Source organism: Dendrobium catenatum, unplaced genomic scaffold (genome assembly GCF_001605985.2).
Source record: "Dendrobium catenatum unplaced genomic scaffold, ASM160598v2 fragScaff_scaffold_1644, whole genome shotgun sequence".
Lineage (NCBI taxonomy): Eukaryota > Viridiplantae > Streptophyta > Magnoliopsida > Asparagales > Orchidaceae > Dendrobium > Dendrobium catenatum.
Genome location: NW_021320106.1, coordinates 888,304 through 913,478, shown reverse-complemented (window position 1 = coordinate 913,478; position 25,175 = coordinate 888,304). Strand labels below are relative to the sequence as shown.

Genomic DNA, 25,175 nt, shown 5'->3' with positions numbered 1-25,175 from the left:
CGGAAAACCTGCATGATGCCAATGTATGAAGCTACTCCCATGGGTACAATTGAAGTAATAAATGAAAGACATGCACTAAGAACAATTAAAATTAAGAAGAGTAAATGAAAATAATCATATTAATAATAACAATAACAATAACCTTCATTTGGACAGGACGCTGGGATTTTAGAGGGCTTCTCTTCAACTTTATAATTGTGCTTTTCTTTGATGAGTTCAGCGGATCTGTTTGTCTGTCGTATTCTATGTTTAATGGATGAGTCCGTCTCCAGAGAATAGCGTCTCACATCATTTAAGCTTCTATTTTCGGAAGATGCCTGTAAGCTCTTCCCAGAACTTGACAAGTTTGATACATCCATCACTCCATGTTTTTTCTTGATACCGTTAGGAACACTGCAGGCATTATTCTCCAGTCTTCCATTATGATTTAAAATGCCACCTGAAGTTGTATCTGGCACAGCAGCATCAGGCTGAGCAGTCAAATCAGTACCATTCACTGGAGCAAAAACCTGATAAAGTTGATGGAAAGCTTTGGTTGTTTCATCTTCACTAATGTAGCATTTGTTCAATCCAGGCCTGCAGTACAGATTCAAATAATGACGTTGAAACATATAGGATAAACTTAATAGCACCAAAGAATAAAACCAACAACAAAACACCAAATAGTGACAGCTCCACCTGTGGTATATCTCAATAGTGCAAAAGGACTTGAACAAAACCGTTAGCATTACGTACTAACAAAATTGTGTGTGTGTGTATCCTTGTACCATAGTTGAGACTAAGACTCATAATATCATCTTGGATCTCCGTTCTTTGACTTCTTCTTTGACAACGACGAAACTGTTGAGGAATACATAGACCACATCTTATACCAACTAACATTATGGATTGAAGAGCACCTTCAACCGGGTCGTTGGATAATCATCGGCACCCACTGCCTCCTCTGCCACCGGCTACCGCTCCACCAACGAAGGTCCTCGGCGCCGTTTTCCTAGTGGTAATATCCTTCTTTGTATGGTTCGTCTTTCTCCGCTAAAGCCTAAGAGTGATTGAGTGAGAAGGTACTCAAAGTGAACCTCTCATTATTAAGTGATGGATTATGTTATGAGCACTTAGTATTTACTATTGTCTTGAATTTTGATTGGATTGTTCGGTTAATATCAAAAGCGCTTCTTTGGCCTAAGCAAGTTGAAATCTTTGAATTCCTAAATCTTCTTTATTTGCAAGAAATAATTTTCATTAGCAAGTTTTAATCAATTGTTCCTTTTAATTTCGCAAGTAACTCCTAGTAGTTTCACATCATCTTGGTATCAGAGCATGGTAAGCATGTATTGCATGTGCTAGAAGTTCTTAGGAGTCTAGTTAACCTTTCCAAAACTCGTTTGCATGCATACCATTGCATACCATTGCCTAGTTAATTTAGTTCACTGTTTTTCCTTGCTGCCCATTAAATTCCTGCACCGTTTACATCACCTTAAGTAAGTCTATTTCATTGTTTAAGTGCTGTCCTCGTCACAATAACATCCCTAGTTGTCTAGGTTACTTAAACAATCATTATAGCTTGCTGTCCAAACTTTTCCTGCACCAATTAGTGGCCTTTAGGAGAGTCTAAGTTAGTGTTTAGGTGCTGTCCACACTCTAGAAACCTTCTAAAACATTTAGACAACTTAGGTCTTTGTTGTAGCTTGCTATCCTGATCATCCCTACATCATTTAGAGGCATTAGGAGCATATTATCGTAGTGTCTAGGTGTTGTCGCTTACCCCATTACCTCCCCTAACACCTACCCATGGATACGAAACATATTCAGGCAACTTTAGACCTCATTGTTGGACAACTTGGGACAGTTAATTAGCAAATTAGGAACACCCAAACGGATTTAGCGGACTTTAGACGACAAACTGGTGAACGTCTGAATAACATGGAACATTTAGGAAACCCGAAAATCTATACACCGTCAAGACCTTAGTCTCCTCATGTCTAAGAGGCTCGTACTGATTTTGGACCCCCCGATATTACTATTGTGCCAACCAAAGGCCCCATCAAGAGCCCACTAGACAAAAACCCACTTGGGAAGGTAACGACGCCCAACTGTTGAAAAACATTCGGATTGATGCCCCATCCTTCGATGGCACCCTAAAACCCCAAGTTTTTCTAGATTGGCTTAAGGGTATGGATAGCTATTTCAAATGGTATAACATTTCGAAGGCCTGAAAGGTTAGGTTTGTGGAAATGAAATTAACCGGTAGAGCCAGTCAGTACTGGACTAACCTCGAACACATGCGTGAGACTCGAGGAGAATATCCCTAATGCGGACATCCAACTGTCCATGCATATCCGAGGAGGAGCTGAAGATCGACGACCGAGATCACTTTGTTTTATCTTAGCTTATTAAGTGTATTTTGATTTAATTTTGCAATTTTTCTTTTTTACCCTCTTGTCTTATGTAAGCTCAAGGGACAAATGTGTCTTCTAATTTCTTTTGAGGCCTATATATAGAGGCCCCTTCTCTTGTATTAGGTATGATAAACTTATAATAATATATGTGTTTTGCACTTGTGTTCTTTGGGAAGAACCTTGGGTGAGATTCCTATGGGAGGAATTCATAGTTTCCACCAGCCGCATGATGGGTCCGGGCTCATGGCGTGAAGTCCCTTGAGAAGGGCAACGTATCACCCGTCAGTCTTCGGAAGAGTCCAAGGCTTGCGATTTTATCTTTTATCTTTTATTTCTTTGTTGTGTTCCTTCTTGTTGTTCTTAGTCACCATCTTCATCCTCTACCTACTTCCAACAAACCGGCCTTAGCTCCACCACCTCTCACGACCAAGCCTCAAGTAGCCGTCGGTTTTGAAGCCCAATTTCCTAGCCGCCGGCCAAGCCACCCCTCCCCACTTCTCTTCCCCCTTGCATTTTCTAATTGGGTAGTAGATTAATTTGGTTAATTTTGAAATTCAAAAATCTGAATTTGATTTTGAAATCTTACCTAAATTAATTCTTCTATTTTAGGAAAGTATTTATTTTAGGTCTATTTTGAATTTTAAATTCAAGAGGATTTAAAATAACTCTTTCTTAATTTCAAGACCCAATTTTAGAAGCCTTAATTACCCCCATTACTTCTTTCCTTATTTGGCTCCTTCTATTTTAGAAAAGGATTTGAATTCAAAATTCAAAATAATTGGAATTTCAAATGCTTTCTATCTATGCCTAAGCCTTGAAGGAAATATCTCTCCATCACCCTAAATATGAGATTAATTCTCAGATTTAGTCATTAATTACAATTCATTGTGTGGTCCACATTCATTGAATGTGGACCCAATTCCCCCCTCTCTCTCATGGCCGGCCCACCCCTCATTAATTCCCCCCTTAATTCTTGCCTCAATTAATCAGCATTCAAGTCCCCAAATTATGCTCAATTGAAAATTCAAATTATGATTGATTTAAACTACTCCTATTTGAAAATTATTGAGGCGGCAAGCAATCAAACCCTTCCGTTGTACCCTCCTTCCCTCATGCAGCCGGCCTGCTCCTACCTCCCCTCTCTCTAACCGCCCACCTCCCTCTCCTAGCTCTAAAAATTAATTCTAGAGAAGGAGAGAACCGCAAGGGAACTCTCAATCCCTTACACCACTTCCTTTCCTCCAATTGATCATGTAAGCTTGATATTTTTCTAAGCGGGATTGCTGCCCATAAATCCTAAGAGTTGGAGAATTGTTGTCCAACAGATTTCTGCACCCCCATACCAGCTGGTCAGCCCCAGAATTTGATCCCGTGCTGTCCAGACTCCTCTTGGCTGATGTTTTGTGTACCAAGCACCTGAGACCTGCTGTTTAGAAGATCCGGAGCGCGTAATTGCTGTCCAAGAAAACCTCCAAATTGTTGTCCATGCTGTCAGAGTTGCTGCCCAAAAGGATTCTGCACATTTTCTTTGCTGCCCCGTCAATTGGAATGTCTACGGTGATAGGAAACACTTGGATTTACAAGTGTTTCTCACCAAAACCCAAAAGATCCAAGAGATAAAATTGCTGTCCTCTCAGTAAATACGGCAAAAACAGTAGAAAATGGGAACGATGGAAGAAATCGTAGGGAAAAACACTAGCAAACGATTGTATTCCCCTGTATGATGCAAGAAACAAGCAAGATAACTTTCCTTCGATTCGAGAGGAAGGAAATAACTCTCCAATCTCTAGCCGTAGTCTAGAGCCCAAAACAAGAAAACCACAAGAACTTCAAGAAACTTCAAAATGCAAGATAACCCTAATCCCCCCCTTCTCACTCTATTTAACCATAAAGGAGTTTTACAAAAGACCTCACTACCCCAAATATTTCAAAATATCTCTAAAAAAGACTCCTAAAACGCCCTATCACGTCGCGCTCCTCCGCCTGTTTGAGCGCGGTTCCGTCGGGTGAAGACCTGGACCGGTCCAGGGTGGACCGGTCCAGCCGGCTCCAATGTCGGCTTAACATACGGCTGTTGTCCAAGGCCTGCAGTTTGCCAAAATGCTGTCCCCAGACAGCTAAGAGGATTGTACTGCTGTCCATTCATTTTCAAAGCACCCAAACGACCACGCTGGAGCTCAATACTTGTCTTACCTTGTCATCCTTGCATGTTCGTTCTACATCAATCACATTACTGATTGGAGGACTACGAAGCAAGAGCTGAAGCAGAAATACCTCCCTCCGTCATACTATCCTAGACTTTTGGACCGTTGGAATAGATTGACCCAAGGTAGAAACCGGTTAAAGAGTATATCTCTGCCTTTGATGACTTGTGATCCGATGTAGTGGTGAAGAGACCACCACCCCTGCCCAACTTCTTTCTATGTATAGAGCCGGATTGAGGGAAGATCTTAGAAATGAACTTGTCGCCAAAGTGACTACCTTAGATGCTGCTTGTAGGCCTGTGTTAAATTTAGAAGAGTCTAGGAGCCATGCCTCTTCTAGGAATCAAGACTCTCGTCCTAACCCTTTCAAATCCTCCTCTAGCCAACCGTACAACAAGCCCACTGGACCCATGACTAGTCGACCTACTCCTGGCCAAGCCCAACCCCGCCCTGACTATAGGGCTAAAACCCCTAAACAGGAAGCACCCAAGACCCCTGCGTAAACTAAATGTTTTCGATGCCATGTGTACGAGCACATTGCCTCTCAATGTTCCAGCCCGTTTAAAGTCATTATCATTGACGAAGTTATTGACGAGGAGGATGAACCAGACACCGAATTAGTTCATCACATTATTGACGACAATGAGTTTTTTTGTAAGGAAGATACTGCTGGAGTCCACTGCCTCTAGAAGATGGATCACTTAGACCTACAAGTCGTTAGGTGTGCTTTTTCACAACCTAAGTTGAGCAACAACTGGCGAAGAACCTCAATCTTCCACACTTTCACCAAGATAGGTGACAAGAACTGCAAGGTCATAATTGATAGTGGAAGCTGCATTAATGTTGTGTCATCTTCTATGATCTCTAAGCTCCACTTGAAAGCCACACCACACCAAAACCCCTACAAAGTCACTTGGATCAACTCGATCGCCTTAGAAGTGAAAGATAGGAGTCTCATTCCTGTTGAGTTTGTGGGATACAAGGAGAAGATTTCATGCGATGTTTTAACTATGGATGTTGGCCAGATCATCCTCGGTCGCCCCTAGTTGTTCGATAATGATGTGCACATTTATGGACGATCAAACACCTGCGTGTTTGAGCACGAGGGCAAGAAAATTAAACTCCTACCCACCCAACCTATGTTTCTGAAGGAGGATGTTAAACCCAACTCCCTTAAACCCAATACAGGCTTGAATTTATTAACCGCTAAAGATTTGGATACTGAATTAGAGTCCGGATCTCCCCTCTACGCCTTGGTAGCTCGGGAAGTGAGTGCAACCCAGGAGGAGCCTGTCCCTGAGAAAGTAAAACCTCTCCTCGAAACTTACACTGACGTCTTCCCGAAAGATCTACCCCACTAATTACCACCTTTAAAGGACATTTAACACGTTATCGACCTAGTGCCCGGAGCTTCATTGCCCAACTTACCCCATTACCGCATAAATCCAACTGAGCACGCTAAGCTCAAGAAAGAAGTCGATGAGTTATTACAATGTGGTTTCATCAAGGAAAGCCTCAGTCCATGTGTTGTTCCTGCCCTTCTAACCCCTAAGAAAGATGGGTCATAGAGAATGTGTGTTGATAGTCGCGCTATCAACAAAATCGCGATCAAGTATCGTTTCCTCATCTCTCGGTTAGATGACATGTTAGATATGATGACCGGAGCCACATTATTCTCTAAAATTGACCTTAAAAGTGCCTACCATCAACTTAGGATCCGTCCAGGAGACGAATGGAAAACCGCTTTTAAAATTAAAGATGAACTATACGAATGGACAGTGATACCTTTTGGCCTGAGCAATGCTCCAAGTACATTTAAGAGAGTGATGACCCAGGTCCTCAGACCTTTCCTAGGAAAATTTGTAGCGGTCTACTTTGATGATATTCTGATTTATAATAACTCGGTGGATCAACACTTGGATCATTTAAGGCAAGTATGCAAAGTCTTGAGGAAAGATCAGTTGTTTGTTAATCCCAAGAAATGTACATTCCTCACTAATCACGTAATCTTTCTTGGATTTATTATATCCTCCCAGAGCATATCCGCTGACCCAGAGAAAGTGTGAGCAATAAACGAGTGGCCCGAGCCTAAGAACATCAGAGATGTTAGAAGTTTTCATGGACTGGCCACTTTATATCGGAGGTTTATCAGAAACTTTAGCACTATAGTGGCCCCAATAATGGATTGCCTAAAGAAGGGAGAATTTCATTGGACTACTTCTGCCACTAGAGCATTTGAGGAAATTAAGAAATGCATGGTAGAAGCCTCAGTCATGAGATTACCATATTTTTCTAAAGTTTACGAGGTAACCTGTGGCGCTTCTGGAATTGGCATTGGTGGAGTCGTTTCCCAAGAAGGATATCTAGTCGCTTATTTTAGCGAGAAATTGAATGACATTAGACAGCAATACTCCACCTATGATAAAGAGTTCTACGCTATTATTCAATCTCTTAAGTATTGGAGACATTATCTACTTCCCCAAGAATTTGTCATCTTTTTAGATCATGAAGCTTTACGATATATTAATTCTCAAAAGAAACTTAATGCCCGACACGGAAGGTGGGTAGAATTCCTACAAGAGTACACGTATACCATTAGACATAAAGCAGGATCTAAAAATAAGGCTGCAAACGCCTTAAGTCGTCGAATAATGATCACCCGTAAGATGAGAACTAAGGTGATTGGCTTTGAGCATATCAAATAAGACTATAAGGACTGCCCTGATTTTTGTGAAATATATAACTCCTTGACCACAAGAAGTGACCGTACTATCAATGATTTCCTAATAGAATATGAGTACCTATTTCGAGCTCACAAACTTTTTATCCCCAAAACGTCTCTCCAAGAATACCTAGTTTGGGAGTTACATGCGGGAGGGTGAGCTGGTTGCTTTGGGCAGTCTAAGACTATCGCACCTTAGAGAACCGATTCTATTGATCGAGTCTAAAGCGTGATGTTAGTAAACTTTTAAAGAGAAGTCACACATGTCAACTCGCCAAGCAACGCAAACAGAACATAGGACTCTACACTCCACTCCCTGTACCTAATTGACCTTGGCAGGATGTGAATATGGATTTCATTCTTGGTTTACCAAAGACTGTGAGAAGACATGACTCTATTTGTGTAGTTGTCGACCGTTTCTCGAAAATGGCCCACTTCCTCCCTTGTTCTAAAACTTTTGACGCCTCTCAGATTGCCAAGCTCTATTTTGATGAGATCATTAGACTTCATGGCTTACCAAAAACCATAGTCTCCGACAGAGATGTTAAGTTTACAAGCTATTTCTGGAAAACCCTATGGCACAAAATGGGTACGAAACTTCAATTTTCAACAACCTTCCACCCCCAGACTGATGGACAAACCGAGGTAGTTAATAGAAGCTTAGGAAACCTTTTAAGGACTTTGGTAGGCGAATATATTAGAGATTGAAATTCTAAGTTGCCTATTGCCAAGTTTTCCTATAACAACTTTGTTAATAGAACTACTGGCCTTAGTCCTACTGAGAGCGTGTATGGATACCTACCCAAACAACCCATTGATTTGATTCCCATGAGTCCTAGAGTTAGAACATCAGACTCTGCATCTGCATTTGCATCTCATCTACATGAGTTACACAAAGAAATTAAAAGAAAATTAAACAAAACAATGCTAATTATAAATTTATTGTTGATCATAAAAGAAGATTTAAAGAATTTGAAGTTGGAGACTTTGTGATGGTGCAAATCCGTCTGAAGCGTTTTCCTCCATGATCCGCAAAGAAGTTTGATGCGAGAAGCGTCGGACCTTTCAAGATAACTTCAAAGATAAATAGTAATGTTTATGTGTCGGACCTCGCCAAAGGTTTTAACATTAATCCTACATTTAATATAGAAGATCTAGTAACCTTCGAGGGACCAGAGTTTAGCCCCTGTAATTCACTGGCAAATGAGCCTTGTGTGACCCCACATGGTGAGATCCCGAGCCTACCTCCACTCCCCAATTTACCTCACTTACCCAATGCGGAGAAGAACGAAGGCATATTAGATGATGAGATCATTTCCACGAAAGAAGGGGGACATCGAAGATACTTAGTTCACTAGAAAGGGACCCCGACAACAAAGGATACGTGGGTTGACCGAGAGGAGTTGCAGGGTCTAGATGCATACCTCCTAGAGTTGTACGAGTGCTCTAGGGACACTCACTCGATGGGGTCGAGTTTTCTCCCACCTGAGGAGAATGATGATGACATCGTTCAGAGATTCAGACATGTGTACCGGCGACGGAATCGTAGATCGATGGCTACGACTCAGCGCCTTTACTTTTGATGCATTTCTTTATGTTATGATTTATGTAGTTTTGTTATTTTCCGAATTTACCCCTATGGGTAAGTGTATTGTTATTGTAGCCCGGAGGGCAATTACGTACTTTCTTGTTTTCATGTTGAAGACCTATATATTGTGGTCTTACGTGTTGTAAGAGGATGCTGATTGATTAATGAAAACTTTCCTGTGTTTCTTCTTCTTCTTCTTGTGTGAGCACTAGAGAGAAGGGAGAGAGAACTCAAGGTAAGCAAGCGCAATACCCACCAGTCGTTGGAAGGGTCCACGGCTCATGGTTAGTTTATTTCTATCTTATTTGTGTTTTTCTCTTCTTCCTTCCCCCACTCCACCCGCCAGCCCCTTCTTGCCCCTCCACCACCGGTTGCTTAACCCCCTCCACCCAATTCCTCCCCTAGCTCCACCACCTCAAGCCCACCCGCCACCCGAGCCCACCCAATCCGACGCTTAGCCACCCCTTACCCATTACCGCCGCCCCTCACATGGCTCCCCACCATTATAATGACTCCAAACATCATCATGGCTCCCTAGATGGAATCAAGCAAGATAGGAAGGTTCTCAATTATTTGAAATTCAAATTTGAATTTCAAAAACTTTCCTAATTTGCAAAACTCCAAATAAGGAAAGTCTTAAATTTCAATCCGATCAAAGTCTTCGTGTATTCGTAGGAATTGTTACTTCTTTGCTTTTGGATCTCGTTGTTAAACAAGGGTCATGTTGGAAACTATCCCGCATGCATTGCTCTAATTTTCCTACGTATTTTGATTCCGTTTAGCATCTTGTGTGGCTTGGCCTAAACGAAAGTGACCGTTTATTAGTTTTACTTTGATGTTTTAATCACTAATAACGAAATCTGAAATTGATCTTAAAATATTTTGTGCATATTCTCTTTCATATTTGGCAAACCTTATTTGGAAACTTCTTAAAATCCTCCCCATACCCCTCCTCTCTTGATACAGCCGGCCTCCCCATTAATGGGCTATTTCCTATTGCTTCCAATTAAATATCTATCACAATTTAATTTGAATTCAAAATTCAAATTAAATCCCTCCAAATCCACTTAAAATCTGAAATTAATTTCATATTTGATTAAAATATTCTCTCCCCCTTTCCTAATCTAATCTAAGCTCCTCATCCAAGCCGCCCTTCCCCTTCTCCCTACCTTGGCCGCCCCCTTCCCTTGCATCCCCTCTCTTGGGAAACCCTAGTTTGCTCATGAAACTTGAAGCCAAGAGATGAAGATGACACCTCTCCCAATCTCATCGTTGGTGCATGGCCAACCCTGAGGTCGACCACGGATTTGTCTTCAACAAGCAAGGAAGGACGGATATTCTTGGATCCCCGTTCTTTGATGTCTTCTTTGGCAACGACGAAACTGTTGAGGGATACATCGACTGCATCTTATACCAACTAATATTATCGATTGAAGAGCACCTTCAACCGGGTCGTTGGATAATCATCGGTCGCCCACCGCTTCCTCCGCCATCGGCTACCGCTCCATCAACGAAGGTCCTCGGCGTCGTCTTCCTAGTGGTAATATCCTTCTTCGTATGGTTCGTCTTTCTCCGCTAAAGCCTAAGAGTGATTGAGTGAGAAGGTACTCAAGGTGAACCTCTCGTTATTAAGAGATGGATTATGTTATGTGCACTTAGTATTTACTATTGTCTTGAATTTTGATTTGATTGTTCGGTTAATATCAAAAGCGCTTCTTTGGCCTAAGCAAGTTGAAATCTTTGAATTCCTATATCTTCTTTATTTGCAAGCAATAATTTTCATTGGCAAGTTTTAATCAATTGTTCCTTTTAATTTCACAAGTAACTCCTAGTAGTTTCACATCACATAGACAACTACTTGAAGACTTGTCTCTCAACTAATGAATTTTCTTAAGGATCAAGTCATGCACTCAAATTTCAACATGATGCAGCCTCCTCATAATATGCAGAAATGTATGTCACCAAAAATGTTGTTTTCTACAAATAAATATATTATTTCACTAAGAAACAAATATATCCATAATATCAATCTATAAATGCCAGCAGAAAAAAAAATCCAAAATATATTTTAAAAAAAAGAGCAGAAAATAAGCACATGTTCATTAAGATGAAAACTTACAGCCAAACTTGCATGCTACATTGCCATTTTTGCGGAAGGTTGTCAGGATTTGTTTCATAAGGTAAAAGGCGCCATGTTTGGCAAAAGTCACAAATTACCCAGTTGTCCTTTATAACTGAAGTAGAAATTGCAGCAGGTGCATCTGAAGGTGGGGCATGGTATGAAAGAGGAGCAACAACCAGCGCATCAGTGGCTGAATTAGCAATTTGGAGATTATCAGCCTTGCAAAGTCCAAGCTTCACCTTTGACTTCTCAATAAATCTAGAAGAACCTTTATGGGATTCTACAGCCTTGCCCTTCTTCACTTTCATGTGTAATTTGTGTTCTTTCAATTTACTTTCATGAGATATTTCATTTTTTATATTAGGTGCCACAGATGATGAAGTTCTCAGATTTTCCTTGGATGGTTCTGCACATGGTCTGTCATAAGTAGGGCTTCCCTTTGGTACTCTTCCTCCATATGCTTTGTCTATCTCTTGAATTGTCATCAAGAGTTCTTTTTCACATGAACCAGCTTTCTGTGAAGGATCGTGATTAGTAGGTCCCTCATGCTCAGTAGTATGATTCTTCGACCCATTATTATACCTTCTAGAATCAGCCTTGGTTGCGTTATAACTATTTAAGGCTTGACTCCCCCTTTCTGCTGGTTCGCATGAAGTGTCTTGATTATTTCCAATTCTTTCTTCAAATGATTTAACTGTCAAACCAGATATCGAATTCATTTCTCCATTGGAATGGATATCTTTCTTCACTGAATTACCTGTAAAATCATTTCTTATGCCCTCCACAAAACCTACCAGGTTATCCGTTCTTAAATTAGATATGGGAATTTCTTCCTTAAGTGATACCTTATTTGTATCCTTGAAATTACCATCCGTATTGCAGATTTCTTTTTCTGAACTACCATTTAACTGCCTCTCTTCTCTTGCATCTCCACACCTAGCACGGGATGAGTGTGACATATCAGGGGCATTAACAGTTTGGTCTACTGGAGCTTCGACTTCAGTTTCCTTCTTAAAAAATGTCATATCACCCTTACAAGTCAATCTGTCTGCTTCCTTTAACATCCGACTCTTGTCTCTTGATTTAATCTTCTTGCAAGCGGAACCATTGACGAATTTAAAGCTTAGAGATGTGTCAGATGAAGAAGCACAAGCTTCGGTTTGCCCTTTGAACAGACCTGTTTTAAAATCTTTAAGGAAAATGTCCTCTTTTTCATTTGAATGTTGCAGGCTATCTGGAAGTGGTGAAAGAATATAACCTCCCGGAACTGGAAAGCATGTCATGATCTGCTCCATCAAATTTACGAAACAAAATATTTAAATTCTGTTAGTTAGAATATATTGTAACATCTAGAAAGCAAACTATGTGAGGTCATGATTGAGCCTGACCTGAAGAATGGTATTGGGAGATTCCAGGAATGCATCTGGAGATTCAGGATCATCTCCATTTGGACTATCCCCCAGAGGTGGAGATGGAGATGGAGAAACATCAAGGCCTAAATCACTGTAAATGTCAGGCTTATTTCTGGGCAAAACATTCGCAGGCCCAACCTTAATATGAACTTTCAGCATCTTCTGGTTACTGATATTGACTGGCTTACAAGGGGACTGTGAAATAGCCTCAGTCCTGTCTGAGCTAATGCTTGTCTTCCTTTTGCCTGACTTCTCACTTAGTTGTCCTCCAGATGCAATGTTGGCCCTTGCGATGGGTGTTGTTGCTAGAACAGATGGGTAATGATTTCCATCCTAAAACATAAATTGTAAAGAACATGAAAATGAAGAGCAAGGCAAACGTGATTGTCCTCTGTAGGTCAAAAAGATTAAAATTCTAGTTTAGGCTACCTCGGGTTGCAAGTTGCATGGAGACCTTGACACATTGTGGTTCGGCAACTTCGCTGGGCTTAAGTTGCATGGAGATCTTGACACATTGTGGTTCGGCATCTTCACTAGGCTTTTTGGTTGTGACATAATCGAAGGAGAGCGCTGGTATGCTGGAAGAAATGAGCCATATCCCCCAAACTTTGCTCCTGATAAGCAATAAATTCTCACAAAAATCATCTCTGTGACCTTTATAATCAATGTCAGCATGGTAATGAGCTGCTGCTGATCTACCTAAAATGTATCTTACCCAAGCTCTCGGCTGACACACCACCTTCAAACTCTTTCTGAAAGTGCCCCAGGACATGCTGTATCTTTTCATCCTAGATCAGAATGCAAAGTAACTATAAGGAACAAATTACACTCATATGAAAAAGAGAGCAAAAGGGTAACTGCCCAGTTAGAGAGAACGGCAGATCACTGCATAATTGCCAAAAAATGAAGAGGCAGATTTACATTCAACCACAACAAATATGAATGCATACACTTTAACTGCTCGTACCAACTGCAAGCACTAACTGCCGTTAGCCCATGATGAGAGCGACATGTTCTTAGAGGATAGCCTGGATGATTTCAACAAGAGGTGAGCAAAAGGTTTTCTACGAAGATCCGTCCAACAAATCCCATAAATCCAGCCTAGAATCCTGGATTTGAAATGTATTTGATAAATATGGATAAATCCCAAATTCGATAAATCCCGGATTAGACCCTTATAGATTTAGTATAAATCCTGAATTTAGAGGGTAAATGGGCTTGCCCAACTATTAAAATAGAAGCTAAATTATTGTATCTAATGTTGTTCATTAAAATTTACCAAATCACTATAAGAGATGTGGATCAAGTCCAAAGAGCAAAAGTAATGAGAGAGATTAAGTCTAAATGATTCTCTTAAGTAAATTGATCTACAAAAGACTCAATCAAACTCCTTTAAAAAAGAGGGAGTGTAAAAAAGTTACAATGGCAAGTTAGAGATAGAAAGGGATTGTAAGTGAATTTTAAAGCTATATGAGAGAAACATGGAAGGGAATTGTATGAACCGGATGGACCGGTTCAACCGAACTAATCCAGCATAATATAATAGAAGATCGAATCGAGCGGACGGCTTGATCACGTGAGTAGGCAGAGTCGAGCGGGTGAAGCAGAGGAGTCGAGCGAGAAAATCGAGAGAATCGACCCGATCGAAAAGGGTTTATATGCGACTCCTTGTGTGGGATATCAAGTTTCGATCACACCAATTGAATCACACAAATGGAAGAAACTCTGACCGAGAGGAGGCAGTGATAGATAGGAAAAAAAAAAGAAAATTGGGTGAGAAAGAAAAGAATCAAAAGAAGAATTTGGTGCTTGTAAGAAGAGTTTGTTTTTTTCTATTGCTAAAAATAGGTAAGTAATTATTTACTCTATATTCTTTAAGTGAAGGAGAAAATTGAAGGAAAAGAAATTTGTGTGCTCGAGCGAGAGACAAAGAAGGAAGAAAAGTTAAGGTAATTAATTTTTATTTGAGAATATTTAACCTTTAATCATTTTAGAGATTTACAGTAGATGATGAATTTTAATCAAGATATGATAAATTAGAAACATTCAATGTTATATAGTTATATAGACGATGTCCGATTCATTTAAAGTTGCCTTTAATGATGTCAAATAAATTCAATATTATCTCAACGACATTTAATTTTAGAAGGTTGTTTAGCAATAATTAATGCAATTGGATATTATTTGAAATAGTGAAAGATTTAAATTGTTGAACAAAGGTGAAGTGTTGAAACCAATAAGAGATCAAAGGGAGTTTAGGTAAGATTATATATATATATATATGTTAATGAAAATTTTAATTAAAACTAATGAAAGTATAGTTATGAAAGTTCACTGTAGATTTGTATAATTGTGTATGTGGCTTTAGGTGTTGCGTTAAAGAAACCATCTAGAAATTATGAAAGTTTGGAAAGGATTTTAGTAAGAAAGCAAAGAAGTGGGTGATTACGTTTATTTCATAACAAATTCAATTTTCTTTTATTTCATTGCAAATATTGAACATTGTATCACATATTTATTGGTTATGATTTATGTGCTTGTGTTGCTCAAACTGAGAAATAGTAAGCAATTAATATTACAATATGATATAAATATATGCATATATATATATATATATATATATTGGCGTGTGTGAAAAGTGCATATATTGATTAATATGTATGTAATGAAAAATGAAATGAATAAAATAAATCATAAAATATAAATGAAAGTATAAAAAGAAGGAAAATGTGCATGTATGCAAATACAAGAGCTCATCCTCTTTTTAATACTAGCTAGGGACACAATGTATCCATGCACATTAAATGAAAATGTTGTACATTTATTGGTACAAAATTTTGACAGTGCTCTTGTAATAAATGAAAAGGGGAAAGGAAATAAAATTATTTGAAATGAATATAATTAGAATCTAAATTTATATTAATGTTTATGCATACATTAAATGAAAGGTTTAGCAAAGGAATATGATTGCTTTTATATATGCTAACTGTTATATTATAAGCTGTAATTATCCACTGAATTTATTATGAAAACTCAAAAAGTTAAATTAAACTTTCAGGCAAGTCCTATGAGAATTAAATGTTGAAAGAAAAGAATTCGTCTACAAAATAAGGAAATCTAATAAAAATACATATGAATTAGTTATGTTTATGTTTGAATTAGATATTTATTTTAGAAAATTTTCAGTTATATGTTGGATGCTAGTTTGTTAAGTGTTTTATGCTATTGAAAGAACTGTACTAACCATCTGACCGTCTATTCACGCCTCCTTGATTCAAGTCTCCAGGCCAGGTCGTGACAAGAATTTTGGCTCAGATTAAAAGATTAAATTAGTGCATGGATCCACAATTGACTCTCAATTTATAGGTGAAAATGAAAGTCAGTGTTATAGAGTTGGCTATATAATGAGATTAAATAGAAAATATATAATTTAAACTCAGTGTAGCTAATTATGTAGCAGGTTAGTTTGACTTGTAGCCAACTATGAGTTGAGAACTTCGAATGAGTTCCTCTAGCAAGCACCACTAGCAGATTAGTATGCACTCTAAGCAAATAGTGGAGTTTCTGGGTGACTAAATTTAATGAATGGGTGAGTTCATGAGTCTTTTGAAGAGTTTAGTAGCAATAATGAGAGTTGAGAAAGGGTTAATTATTGATCATTTTGACTAGATCTATCCTTGGGCTATGAATAGACTACATGACTTAAAGTTTGACTAGTTTCAACTATAGGCAAGTTAAGTTTAATTAATATTCAGTGACTTATTGAACCTAACTCAAGTTATCATAATGACTTAATTAACAAGACCCAGTAAATAAGGGTGTTCATCAATTCTTCAATTCTCTCCTCCTTTTAAGAGGGGCAAGAAGAACTGGGGAATTAAAGTTTTGAGAAACTCGATCTAGCCTATTTTCCTTGGGTTTGGTCTACCAAGTGCATAGATCTTTTTGACATATGGACATCAAAGTAGATAAATGTGAGTTTTGTTATTCGCTTTTGAAGTTTTGATGGTTGCGATTCTTCATTGTTCTTATTGGTGCTAGCAGCGAGCAAGCATTAAATCCTTGATTTATTGAGTCTTTCGACAAGGAAATTACTCAAGCTCCTAGTATAAAAATAGGGGATTTTGAGGTGACTGCCTATAAAACAAAATTGCCTAAGGAGGCATGAAGGACGATGATTCATGAGAGCAAGTGTGAGGAGTTGCTTGTTAAGATTAAGTCCCTAAAGAAGTTAGCAAGCAATTTTGAATTCAGGCAAAGTCCGATAGGACAAAAAAATAGTAGAGCAAATGAAGCCTTTTGCGAAGAAGATTGCAAGTTTTGAAGTCTACGACCAAGCCAACAGGGAGTGCCTTAGCAGAGTAAAAGTCGGCCTTAACTGGCATGATAATCTCCCTACCAATTTGCAAGTGGATTAACCCTAAGTATTCCCCGAGAGAACAATGAGTTAAGGATGGAAATCTTCCTAATGAGAAAGTTTTTAGAAACATATCGAATGAGTCAATTCGTAGTATGAGGGCTGAGTTTATCCTATGCTTGATGATCCAGAGTGATGATCTACCTTGCGAGGCAACTTTTGGCCCACAATTCAATTGTGTTCATGGAGGAGTTTCGTCATTGCATAATAAGTTTAAGGACACTTTTAGTTCTCATCTTAGAATTTGACATAGTGTTTTTTTTATTTTCTTTTGAAGGTTTTTTTATTGGCATACTCCAGTTATGTATTTTTTATTTTATTTTCTTTTAACTTTGATGTAATGATTTTTTTTTAAGTTTAAAAAAAATTGTTTTTGTTTACAAGGTAGTTTAGATCGTGCTTATCCTTATTTTATATGGGCACTTAGGGGTGTCAATTTTTGACACGATCCGAACCCGACCCGGAAAAATCCGGGTTCGGGTCAACCCGAACCCGAAACGGGTCGGGTTCGGGTTGACACAACAACCCGAAATTGACCCGAAAGTGACACGAAAACTCATTTTTGACCTGAAAACCCGAGATTGGCCCGTTTTTTACCCGAAAACCCGAAATTTACCCGATTTTTTACCCGAAAACTAGCAATTTTGGGTCAAACCCGGGTCATTCGTGTCGGTCGGGTTGACCCGGACCCGAATCGGGTCGGGTTCGGGTTGACCTGAATAGTTCCGGGTTCGACCCGAACCCAACCCGTTGACCCGAATTGACACCCCTATGTGCACTGCACTTGACTTCATATTTTTTAATTTTATTTTCTTTATGTAGTCGACCTTTACAAATAAGTTAGCTACTTGAAGTCAACTTTTTTCATGAATTATGCCATGTGCTGAAAAGTCAACCTTTGACCATGACATCACCATTTGACTGAGTAAAAGATTGTGCATCGCTTAGGCTTCCCAAATTGATAAAATAATGATGACAAAACTTCGTTTAAAGATTTGGGACTTAGCAAGGGCTTTATTGTGAGGACGCAAGAGAATGCCATTGAATACAAAGTTCCCTAACTCCCTCTCTTATACAGATATTCTTCTATAAACAACAATATAGACTCAATATGTAATTTCCTTTCTTTCCTAAAATCATTAAGTTCTTAAATTTTTGTCCATTATCCAGCTCAGGTAATGTTAAAACTCCCTTTTAAAGTGATTTTCTTAATTATCTTCCTCCATAAATAAAATATAAGGTGAACCATGTCCATAAACCTTTTTACAAAATGTTTGTTGTAAAGATGATACATATCTTTACTTTGTCAAGTATGTTAAGATGGATTGGTTAGACAACAAAAGATTGGAAGTTAAAATATTTTTAGTAAAATCACTGATCAAGACCAAGCTAACCAAGATCTCATGGGGCATCTCATTGAATATCTCTAGTGATGAGTACTAACAATTTTGTAGAGTAGAAGAACTATATTATTGACTACAAGTTGTACTCATTGGAGAAGATGACTAAAGTGGCACTCGACCTTGAACCTCAATCAGCATGTAAGACTTTATTTAAATTTTGAACTTTAGAACTTTAGTTTTTACTTATCTATTACATTTTATCTAAGTTATCATGACTTTTTGCTTTGCAGATTTCATATGCCTTGCAACGTACTTGCGAATGTTGGAATAAATGTCAAATCAAGCACCTTATTAGACAACAATAAAAAAGAAGTCAGCCTCATCTCTAAGGGTAGAAACCCAATAAAGAGACCACAACTCATCTTGGAGTTTATGAGGAAGATGAAATTACAAAATTTTCTCCTCAAACAACGATAGTACCTACTCCTTTGGTTAGTGGTGTCTAAATCTATTGAACAAACAACTTGGTCCACAACAAAAGGTGCCGAGAAAGCCATCTTTGAATCGAGTTCTAGAGTGGAAGCACCAACATGGGCACAAGAGTATTTTTATCCCTGTTGAAGTCTATGCAAGCATGAGAGTTGGACCACCGACTTCAAGAAAAAAGGGCATTGTGTTCTCCAGAAGAAGCCCAAAGAATAAGTTGCTTTAGATTAAAGGTTAAAGGTGGGTAAGACAAACAAGGACAAAGAGCCCATTGTCCACCCATACATTACCTTTGAATAGCATTTTGCACTAAGGAAGATAAAACTTTCTTCAATTAAAAACATAATTATGGTAGGGGTACTATCCACTTCAGTAATTTCCCCTAGAGCCAACGGTAGTGTTGAATTTTGTTGTAAATGATCCCAACCCTGTATCTTCTTTGATCAATTCCATAAGAAGCTCGAAGAGATGCCAAAAAGCAACATGTACATGGTTGTCATGCTTAAGCATTCAGAATGTAGATAGATAGTTTTCTTCCCGGAGAGAAACCATGAGAGAATGCTTGCCATGTATGAGAATAAAATAAAGGATTATGAAATTGTAAATAATGAGAAGAAAGAATGTGAAGTCTTATTTAGTAGAGAGAAAATTCTTTTGTGAACTAGCATCGAGGCTGAAATATTCGAGAGAATAAAAGCTAAGGAAGCCATGATGATTTTAAAAGAGAAATTATCCAAGAAGGATTCTTTGGTAGTCGTGGTGGAAAATCATATGAAGAAGTTAAGGAGAGATCTCGAGAGTGCACAAGAAGCATATATGAATTCAAGCTCCAAGATCGAACAACTCTTTGAGATTGTGCATACAAGTAAAGACAAAATTTTGGAACACTTGAGTATCATAACTAACTTGGAGACTTCCTTGATGGAGGCCAACTTGTAGTTGTCAAGTGTTGGTAGAAGATATTTTTTTAAGATGTTCAAGTTCTCATAATGAATTAATTAATCCGACCAAAATATCAAAGTGAAAATGGGGTTAAGAAGTACAGTGATGCTAACAAGAAAATATCACAATTCTTAAAATAATTTGAAACACAAACCAATTGTATAAACCATTGAGTAAACTAAGAAGTTAGGCATAAGTGGAAGGTTGCCTAATTTTTAATAAAGAACACAAATCAAAGTTCAATCAATCATAATTTTGTAAAGACGCCACTTGAAACTATGCCTACCAACTATCCAAAACCACAACCTCATCAAAAAGGAGAATAAAAGATTGTTCTTAATGTTTGAAAACAGCCCTTTGAATTCTTCTTATTAAGCTAAGACTAAGATCATTTAGGACAACCTTATTCTTGCTTCTACCTATAAAAGTGAGTGAGCTCATCAACATACTAAATTTATCTGGCTCTCTCTAACTGTAGGGCTCTCTCTAACTGAGGGAAATCTCTTCTTTCTTTATCAAAAGATTAAAAGACACTCAAATCAACACTACATTAAAGATATCCTCATTCAATATAAAACTCTCTTCTCATCGGGGCATTTCTATTTAAGTCATTAGATATTTTCAACTTTGTATAATGCTCTATACAATTTTGATTCGTGGTATATCTCCATGCATAATCTTTCTATGAAGAATTCTCCATCACTGGATGACCAAAACATGCTCATCATTCCCTTCTTTGAGATGGAAATTCAAAAGGCTTTTTAGAATCGACAAGGATAAGTCCCTTAGTCCAAATGATTTAACTTCTAAATTCTTCTACTTTATCTGGGAGTTGGTCGATCCTCAATATCTGACTATTTTCACCCACTTTTTCTGCACTAATAAGCTTCTCAACTTAGTTAAACATTCTTTTGTAACCTTTATTCACAAGCAACTACATGCTAACAATGTCTTACTACAAGCCTTCTACTTCCAACACTTCTAACAGATTCTTCTCCAAAATCCTCACTAACAAAATCTAGGCAATTTTTTCACTTCTTATTATCATTGCACAAGCAGCCTTCGTTAAAAAAACGCTGACCAGTTGGTTTTTGAGAGCCTGAGATTGAAACTCGTGATCTCGCTGAGCTTAGAAAAGATACTAATGCTTCATGCTAAGTCCTTCAGCATTTTTTGGCACGTTTTGGGTTTTTTCCTTACTTAATCATACATTATTTTGTTATTAATTCAATTGAGCTTCAACTCTCACCGTTCCAAAAACAAAAGGTTCAATCAAGATGCCGCCGCTCACGCCAACCAAGAATAAAATTACAAATAACCGCTAAAAATGGCTAATTTCTACATTAAACAGAATCACAAACGAAATTACTAGCTCCTTACGATGTAAGAGAAAGCGTCGGGGTCGATATCACCACCTCCAAAGATTTTCTTCCCTTCCGCTAGTTCGTTCTTCACCATATTACCTATCCTTCTCCCTCCTCTTCCGCTTCCATCCATAACTAAACCTAACTTCTTCCCATCCTCATTCGTGCTCCACCATGGAGAGCATTCACTCAACCAGAGCCTTAAAAACACGCAAATATCCCCAAATTTCTCTCCTGGGCCAATCGGAAGCGGAAAACCCGATCTTCCCCGATTACGTATTCCAGCGGCGGATCCACTGGACTCCAGATGTCTCCGATCGTCTTCCTTTCACCTGGAGGAGAGAAGTAATATCAGGACTTCTTGCTTGATTGAGCGGGCTGTGTGTAGTAAAAAAACGGAGAGGTTAGAGTCGTATGACAAATTCTTCCGTTTTTACAAATTTAATATCTAAGTTTGTATATTTATTTTACTTTCCTAAAATAAATTATATTTACTTATATAATATTTAAATATTTAAAAAAATATCAATAAATTATTAATATTAATTTATTAAAAATAAAATTATTCATTGCATTCAATGTTTGTGAAATTACACTGTATATATTGACATGATAGTAAATATATACTAATAATCATAAATCCATCATAAAAATTACAAAAAATTAATAAATATTTTAAATATTATATAAGCAAATATAATTTATTTTAGGAAAGTAAAATAAATATAAAAACTTAGATATTAAATTTGTAAATTCTAGATAGATAAACGGAAGAATTTGCCATACTGCTCTAACCTCCCAGTTTTTTTTTACTACACAACCCGCTCAATCAAGCAAGAAGTCCGGATATTACTTCTCTCATCCATGTGAGAGGAAGACGATCGGAGACATCTGGAGTCCAATGGATCCGCCGCTGGAATACATAATTGGGGAAGACCGGGTTTTCTGCTTCTGATTGGCCCAGGAGAGAAATTTGGGGATATCCACCGGACGTACATATAGGTCCGAACTCCAATAAAATATTGACACGAGGAGTCCACATGTAGATTTTGAATTAAGTTTATTTTTTAATTTATAATTTAAATGTGTCCGCGGTATTCTAAACGAAGCGCACCAACAGTGCAGGTAAAGTACAGGTAAAGCGCAGTCAAAGTGCAATAAAAAAGTGCACAAAAAGCATAGCCCATATGTCAAATTTTAATTGGATATTGGGACGTATTTCTAAGTCGTGTTGGGACCTAATAATTTTCCCTGGTTGAGTGAATGCTCTCCATGGTGGAGCACGAATGAGGATAGGAAGAAGTTAGGTTTATTTATGGATGGAAGCGGAAGAGGAGGGAGAAGGATAGGCGATATGGTGAAGAACGAACTAGCAGAAGGGAAGAAAATCTTTGGAGGTGGTGATATCGACCCCGACGCTTTCTCTTACATCGTAAGGAGCTAGTAATTTCGTTTGTGATTCTGTTTCATGTAGAAATTTAGCCATTTTTAGCGCTTATTTGTAATTTTATTCTTGGTTGGCGTGAGCGGTGGCATCTTGATTGAACCTTTTGTTTTTGGAACGGTGAGAGTTGAAGCTCAATTGAATTAATAACAAAATAATGTATGATTAAGTAAGGAAAAAACCCAAAACGTGCCAAAAAAATGCTAAAGGACTTAGCATGAAGCATTAGTATCTTTTCTAACTGCTGCGAGATCACAAGTTTCAATCTCAGGCTCACAAAAGCCAATTGGTCAGCCTATTTTTAATGAAGGCTGCTTGTGCAATGATAATAAGAAGCGAAAAAATTGCCTAGATTTTGTTAGTGAGGATTTTGGAGAAGAATCTGTAAGAAGTGTTGCAGGAAGGAAGCTTGTAGTAAGACATTGTTAGCATGTAGTTGCTTGGGAATATAGGTTACAAAAGAATGTTTAACTAAGTTGAGAAGCTTATTGGTGCATAAGAAATGGGTGAAAATAGTCAGATATTGAGGATCAACCAACTCCCAGATGAAGTAGAAGAATTTAGAAGTTAAATCATTTGGACTAAGGACTCATGCTTGTAGATTCTAAAAAGCATTTTTAATTTCCATCTCAAAGAAGGGAATGATGAGCATGTTTTGGTCATCCAGTGATGAAGAATTCTTCATAGAAAGATTATACATGGAGATCAATAACAAATCAAAATTGTATAGAGCATTATACAAATATTGAAAATATCTAATGGCTTAAATAAAAACGCCCCGATGAGAAGAGAGTTTTATATTGAATGAGGATATCTTCAATGTAGTGTTGATCTGAGTGCCTTTTAATCTTTTGATAAAGAAAGAAGAGATTGTCCTGATCAGTTAGAGAGAGCCAAATAAATTTAGCCTGTTGATGAGCTCACTCACTTTTATAGGTAGAAGCAAGAATAAGGTTGTCCTAAATGATCTTACTCTTAATTAGCTTAATAGGAAGAACTCAAAGGGCTGTTTTCAAACATTAAGAACAATCTTTTTATTCTCCTTTTTGAAGAGGTTGTGGTTTTGGATAGATGGTAAGCATAGTTTCAAGCGGCGTCTTTACAAAATTATGATTGATTGGACTTTGATTTGTGTTCTTTATTAAAAATTAGGCAATCTTCCGCTTATGCCTAACTTCTTAGTTTACTCAATGGCTTATACAATTGGTTTGTTTTTCAAATTATTTTACGAATTGTGATATTTTCTTGTTAGCATCACTGTTCTTCTTAACCCCTCACCTACTTATGAGACCTCAGCCCTTTGAGATAATTCTACCTATAATATTCTTATAATATTTTCTTCATTCAATTCTCTCATCTATTCAGACATTAATATACGACCATCATTTAGTAATAAAGTTGATGGTTAACAAATCTCTTTAATGATTAACATATTCACAACATTAATATATATATATATATATATATGCACAACCACAATATTCTATAAGCATTTCTCTTCACTTCAAAGAGCTCATACTACTTAACAACTCTCTCTTTCCATTTAGTGATTACAAGAGGTCACCAATCCTATTAGTCAAATTTCAAGAGGTGCAATTGACAAAACATAATGCATAATCGAGTTGCGCTAATATTATCACAATACTATTTAACTAAACAAAATTTTATGATTTATGATAAACCACTAATTCATTATGATATTTTTAGTATTCACATGTGTTTTTTTTCTTTTAATCTTATATTATGAAATAGTTTCAACAAAGATGTTTTAATTTATTTTTTATTATATATATGAAGAAAAGAGTGAAAGAGAATTTGGGTGAGGTTTTTATGGATTAGGTAGGTTGAGTTGGTAATGGATAAAATAATGAGTGAGATAGTAGCCCATGCTTCAAGTGGTGTTTTTGCAAACTATATGAAGGGGGCTAGATTTGGCTTGAGAGATCTTACTATGACATTGAGAATAAGGTTATCTTGTGAGCATGAAATTGAAATTTACAATAAATTTAGTTTGTAATAGTGAGCTTTATTCTTATTAAAGTAGTGGCATCGAAGACAATCATAATGGTATTGTTCAATGGAAATTGAAAATTGTATGGTTTGGGCTAGTGGTGGCAATGAATAAGGTGAGGGGTGTAACTATCAGTTGTTATAATACTATGATACAAATAATAGAGTAATAGAGATATTGGAAATTATTTTGATTGCATTCAATGTTTGTGAAATTACACTGTATATATTGACATGATAGTAAATTTATACTAATAATCATAAATCCATGATAATAATTACAAATCCAATGAGTTATTACAAATAACTAAAATTAGAGAGCCATATATGGAAGTCTCAAATTTAAAATGATGTTAATTATGACACTGCATTGATATCACTAATATAATAATAATAATAATAATTTGATAATTTATCTAAAAATAAATGCATAGTGAAATTTTAAAATGTAAGATTTTGATAATGATTGATTTTTTATTTTAAAATTTAATGAGTAAATTATCTTTAATAATATTATTATTATAATTTTATGTTACTTCATATATTTCTAAATATTTTTTATTCCTTCCAAGTGCTTAATTTGTTATATCAAACTTAATATTTAAAGCCTTCATTGATAGCAAGACAAAGTTATCAAGGATTAAAAATAAACTTTTGGTGAATATATAATTTTTTTAATTGTGTTTGTGTATTTAATATTTAAAATTTTTATTTATATATATATA

The 25,175-nt window shown here is 37.2% G+C and overlaps 1 protein-coding gene across 2 annotated transcripts in view; it reads right to left on the bottom strand.

Moving 5' to 3' along the window:
• Positions 1 to 21,413, bottom strand: part of LOC110109476 — a 33,681-nt gene extending 12,268 nt beyond the window's left edge. The window contains exons 1-6 of one of the 2 annotated variants that reach the window (XM_028701186.1): positions 21,013 to 21,413; positions 13,144 to 13,232; positions 12,874 to 13,058; positions 12,421 to 12,777; positions 11,030 to 12,318; positions 143 to 576 (exon numbers count right to left, since the gene is read on the bottom strand). In XM_028701186.1, coding sequence (XP_028557019.1) covers positions 143 to 576; positions 11,030 to 12,318; positions 12,421 to 12,777; positions 12,874 to 13,058; positions 13,144 to 13,231 — 2,353 coding nt within the window. In that variant the 5' untranslated portion in view covers position 13,232; positions 21,013 to 21,413. The remainder of the gene's footprint in view (positions 1 to 142; positions 577 to 11,029; positions 12,319 to 12,420; positions 12,778 to 12,873; positions 13,059 to 13,143; positions 13,233 to 21,012) is intronic. The other variant, XM_020840554.2, reaches the window with a different exon arrangement.
• Between the last annotated feature and the right edge of the window lie 3,762 nt (positions 21,414 to 25,175).